Source organism: Scylla paramamosain, chromosome 49 (assembly GCF_035594125.1).
Source record: "Scylla paramamosain isolate STU-SP2022 chromosome 49, ASM3559412v1, whole genome shotgun sequence".
Classification (NCBI taxonomy): Eukaryota; Metazoa; Arthropoda; class Malacostraca; order Decapoda; family Portunidae; genus Scylla; species Scylla paramamosain.
Window position 1 is genome coordinate 3,132,501 of NC_087199.1, and position 5,000 is coordinate 3,137,500.

The 5,000-nt window shown below is 43.0% G+C and overlaps 1 protein-coding gene across 1 annotated transcript in view; it reads left to right on the top strand.

The window, feature by feature from the left end:
• Positions 1-5,000, top strand: part of LOC135095484 (protein mahjong-like) — a 44,046-nt gene that overhangs the window by 34,206 nt on the left and 4,840 nt on the right. The window contains exons 21-25 of the mRNA XM_063996333.1: positions 519-643; positions 1,421-1,646; positions 2,026-2,172; positions 3,359-3,647; positions 4,394-4,566. Of these exons, the coding sequence (XP_063852403.1) occupies positions 519-643; positions 1,421-1,646; positions 2,026-2,172; positions 3,359-3,647; positions 4,394-4,566 (960 nt within the window). The remainder of the gene's footprint in view (positions 1-518; positions 644-1,420; positions 1,647-2,025; positions 2,173-3,358; positions 3,648-4,393; positions 4,567-5,000) is intronic.

Consider the following 5,000-nt stretch of genomic DNA (forward strand, 5'->3'; position numbering starts at 1 on the left):
AGAATTTTTGTGATGTTTATTTATTGGTCTGTGTCGCCATTAAACCCTAAAGAAGAAGTTACTCCACTCCTTCAGAACACACTCTAACTTAACCCAACCCATAGCATTAGCATGCACTCTCAGAACACACTTTAAACCTTGTATTTCTCCATTAAACCCCTTCAAAAGTCTGTTATACCCTTCAGATCACAACCTAACCTTACTTATCCTACCCTAACCTTAACCTAACTTACCCTAATCTAACCTACTCTACCCTAATGTAACCAAATCTAAATTACCCTAACCTAACTTACCCTAACCTAACCTACTCTACCCTACCCTAATCTAACCTCTCTTCACCTCACCTTACCTCACCTCACCTCACCTCACCTCACCTCACCTCACCTCACCTCACTTCACTTCACTTCACTTCACTTCACCAAACCTAACTTAACCCCAAATAATCAGCCTACCTATTTAACACACACCCTAATCTGCCCTACCTAAACCTAACCACACCTAACCTAATGCCCCTACAGGAAGAAGGTTCATATCGGGTGCACGAGGCAGCCGTCACACACCTGGCCACCCACTCCTCTGGGTCGCTGGTGCTCACGTCCTCCACTATCAGCCATGAGGCGTCACTGTGGGGCCTCGACACCATGTTTTGATGAGAAGTGAGTGGGGATGAGAGTAGACTTGGTTAGGTTAGGTTGGTTTATGTTAGGTTGGTTTAAGTTAGGTTAGCTTAGATTAGGTTTAAGTTGGGTTAGTTTAGGTTAGGTTAGATTAGGTTTAAGTTAGGTTAGTTTAAGTTAGTTTAGGTTAGGTTAGGTTAGATTAAGTTTGTTAGGTTAGTTTTAGTGTTGGTTAAGTTAGTTTGATTTAGGTTAGGTTAAGTTAGGTTAGTTTAGGTTAGATTAGTTTTAAGTTAAGTTGTTAGATTAGCTTAAGTTAGTTAAGTTACTTTAGGTTAGTTAAGGTGCCATGTATGAGTCTCCTTCAGTTGTGTATGTCCCTTGCATCTTCCCACTCCTCCTCCTCCTTTTTCTCCTTCTCCTGTAGCCATTTCCCAGCAGTGAGGGGTTGGCATCACATTTGAGCCTCCTCCAGTTGTGTGTCCCTTGCATCCTCCTCTGTGCCTCCCATCCTCTGCAATCTTACCACAGTTCCATCTCTCCACCACACTCCATCTTCCCAGTCTTCTTCCCCCAACTGACTTTCTCCAGCCTCCTTAAAATGGGTCCTGGTCTCCTCCTGCTGACCAGACCATTGTATTTTTTATCTTACCACCTCTAATGCACTCCACTTCATATTTGAGTGCCCTTGTCTGTGAGAGGTTGTGTATGTATCTGTTAGCCATGTCAGCCCCTGGTGGAAAGGGACAGCAGTAGTAGTAGTAGTAGTAGTAGTAGTAGTAGTGGTAGTAGTAGTAGTAGTTGTTGTTGTTGTTGTTGTTATTGTTGTCGTTGTCTATCTATCTATCTATCTATCTATATTTTACTTTAAGAAACAAAAATGATCATTCCATACAAAAAGTGGTGAACTCACTTGACTCGTGTGTGTGTGTGTGTGTGTGTCCCAGGTTGATTCTGCAGGACTGTACACACGCCGACTTCAGCAATGCACACGACAAGATCATCGGCAACAGCACTCAGACAGCTAGGGTGAGTGTGTGTGTGTGTGTGTGTGTGTATGGGAGTTGGAAGGAGAGAGAGAGAGAGGGGGGGAGAGAGAGAGAGAGAGAGAGAGAGAGAGAGAGAGAGAGAGAGAGAGAGAGAGAGAGAGAGAGAATGTACTTCAGAGTTGGAGGAAGGAGGGAGAGAGAGAGAGAGAGAGAGAGAGAGAGAGAGAGAGAGAGAGAGAGAGAGAGAGAGAGAGAGAGAGAGAGAGAGAGAGAAAATGTACTTCAGAGTTGGAGGAAGGAGAGGGAGAGAGAGTATGTGTGTGTGTGTGTTGAATTATAAGAAAGAGAATTAATTATTTACTCTCTCCCTCTCCCTCTCCCACTCCCTCTCCCTCTCCCTCTCCCTCTCTCCCTAACAGCTTTATGACCTCAGCACCAAGCAGATCATTAGTGAGTTTACGCCCAAGCTTTCCAATCACTACCGCATCAACAAGGCTGTTCTCGACCCCACTGACAGCCTCCTCCTCACCGATGGGGCGCTCTTTGATGTCAGGAGTGGCGAGCAGGTATGGTGTTGGGGCAGTGTTTGGTGGGCAGCTGTTTAAAATGTTTTTCTGTTTGCTTGTTTTTTGTTTGTGTTTCTGTGTGTGTCTGTTTCTAGGTGTTTTTTAAGTGTTTCTATGTTTGTTTGTTTGTTTGTTTACCTATCTTTTTTTTCTGTGTTTGTCTGTCTTTCTATTTCCTTATTTTCTTGTTTTTGTGTTTTTCTCTATCTTTCTGTCTATCTGGCCCCTTGTTTTGCTGTGTTCTTGTGTTTCTTTCTCTGTTTTCTCTAAGTTTGTCTGTTTATCCTTGTTTTTCTGTGTTGTGTCTCTTGCTCTCTATCTTTGTCTGTTTATCCTTGTTTTCTTGTGTTCTTGTGTCTGTTTCTTTCTCTCTACCTTTCTGTCTGTCTATCTCCTTGTTTTTCTGTGTTCTTGTTTCTTTCTCTCTACCTTTCTGTCTGTCTATCTCCTTGTTTTTCTGTGTTCTTGTGTCTTTCTCTCTACCTTTCTGTCCATCTATCTCCTTGTTTTTCTGTGTTCTTGTGTCTTTTTCCCTTATCTGTCTGTCTATCTCCTTGTTTTCTGTGTTCTTTCATCTTTCCCTCTACCTTTCTGTCTGTTAATCCTTGTTTTTCTGTGTTCTTGTGTCTCTATCTTTCTGTCAGTCTATCTCATTGTTTTCCTGTGTTCTTGTGTTTGTCTGTCGATCTGTCTTTCTGTCTGTCTTTACTGATACTGAATAGTTAGCTGGTCTTTTCTTGTGTCTGTATGTTTGTCTGTTTGTCTGTCTATCTATCTCTGGCTCTCTTCTTATTCAAAGTCTCCTTTTGTTCCTCTGTTCCTATGCCTTTCTGTTTTTGTTGGTATTAAATAATTTGCTGGTCTTTTCTTATCAAGTTTCATTATTTTTACGACACAAGAATACAAGGGTTGGTGCAGGAAGCCATCAGGTCTAAATGTGGCAGTCCCTGTCATCCTCCATCCATACACTTGTCTAGTCTTTCAAAGCTCCCTAGTGACTCACCACTAACAGCCTGACTACTGAGTCCATTCCACGTCTATTCCATTCATCCACCACTCTGAGAACCAATTATTTTCTGTCCCTTTTTTAAGTGCGACATAACCTAATCTAACCTAACTTAACCTAACCTAACCTAACCTAGCCAGGCACTCACACACACCCTCTCCCTGCCTCTCACCCCCACAGCTACACAAGTTCGACAAGATTAGTCCCCTTCTGAGTGGCGTCTTTCACCGGAATGGCCTTGAAATCATCAGCTCCTCGGAAATCTGGGACCTGCGCACCTTCCACCTCCTGCGTACTGTGCCAGCACTGAACGAGTGTGACGTGCTGTTCAACCGTGCCGGCGACGTGCTGTTTGGTGTGCCCCTCCTGGACCTGCTGGCTTACATGTATGAGGATAATGTGTCCTCAGCACGGCCTTGGGAAACCACCTCATTTAGGACACTGGATGCCACGGATTACTCCAGTATAGGTGTGTGTGTGTGTGTGTGTGTGTGGTTAGGTTAGGAGGACTAGTTTGTGGTGTTGGTGTGTGTGTGTGTGTGTGTGTGTGTGGTGGGAAAGATAGGGAAGGATAAGGAGGAAGAGGAAGAAAACAGAGGAGGAGGAGGAGATAAATAGTAATTGATAGTGTGTGTGTGTGTGTGTGTGTGTGTGTGTAGGTCAAATTAATTCAACTACTGCTATTACTCCTACAACAACAACAACAACAGCAGCAGCAGCAGCAGCAGCCTAACCTACCCTAAAACAGCTCTCTCTCTCTCTCTCTCTCTCTCTCTCTCTCTCTCTCTCTCTCTCTCTCTCTCTCTCTCTCTCTCTCTCTCTCTCTCTCTCTCTCTCTCTCTCTCTCTCTCTCTCTCTCTCTCTCTCTCTCTCTCTCTCTCTCTCTCTCTGCAGCAGCCATGTTTGTGAACCACAGCAATACAGCTTCTTCTTTTCTTCTTTGTTGTTGCTGATGTTATTATTATTATTATTTTATTTTATTTTATGTTTTATTTTATTTATTTTTTTCAACTGCTCCTAAACAATGTAACCTGACCTAACCTAAAATAACTACTACTACTACTACTACTACTACTACTACTACTCACCCAACCACTGTTAACACCAAACTCATCCTGATACTACAAAAATAACCTAACCTAACCTAACCCAACATAACCAACCCAAACTAACCTAACCTAACCCAACCCAACCTAACCTAACCTCTGCCCACAGCCACAGTAAACGTGAAGCTGATCTTGGCATCGATGTCCGTGAACCACAGCGACACACAGCTGGCGGTGGTGGAGTGCGACAGTGACACAGAGATCCAGGGTGGTGACATCATTGACTCCCAAGTGAGGGTGTATGAAGTGGGGATGGCCCGGCAGCACGATGATGATGATGATGTGAGTGTTAGTGGTGGTGGTGGTGGTGATGGTGATGCTGTAATGTTAGAAGCAGTGGTAGAAATTGTGTTTTTAGTATTGTGATAGAATTTGCAAGATGTCAGTAGTAATAGTAGCAGTTGTTGTTGTAGTAGTAGTAGTAGTAGTAGTAGTAGTAGTTCACAGTAATTGTAGTAATAGTAGTATTAGAGATACTGTAAATTCTAGTGTTAGTAGCAGTGGTGGTGGTGGTAGAAATAGTGTTTTTAGTAGTAGCAATGGTAGAGATTGTTGTCATATGAGTAGTAGTAGTAGAGATAGTGTAATTGTATTAGTAGTAGTAGTAGTAGTAGTAGTAGTAGTACCAGCAGCAGCAGTAGTAGTAGTAGTAGTAGTAGTAATAGTACCAGCAGCAGTAGTAGTAGTAGTAGTAGTAGTAGTAATAGTACCATCAG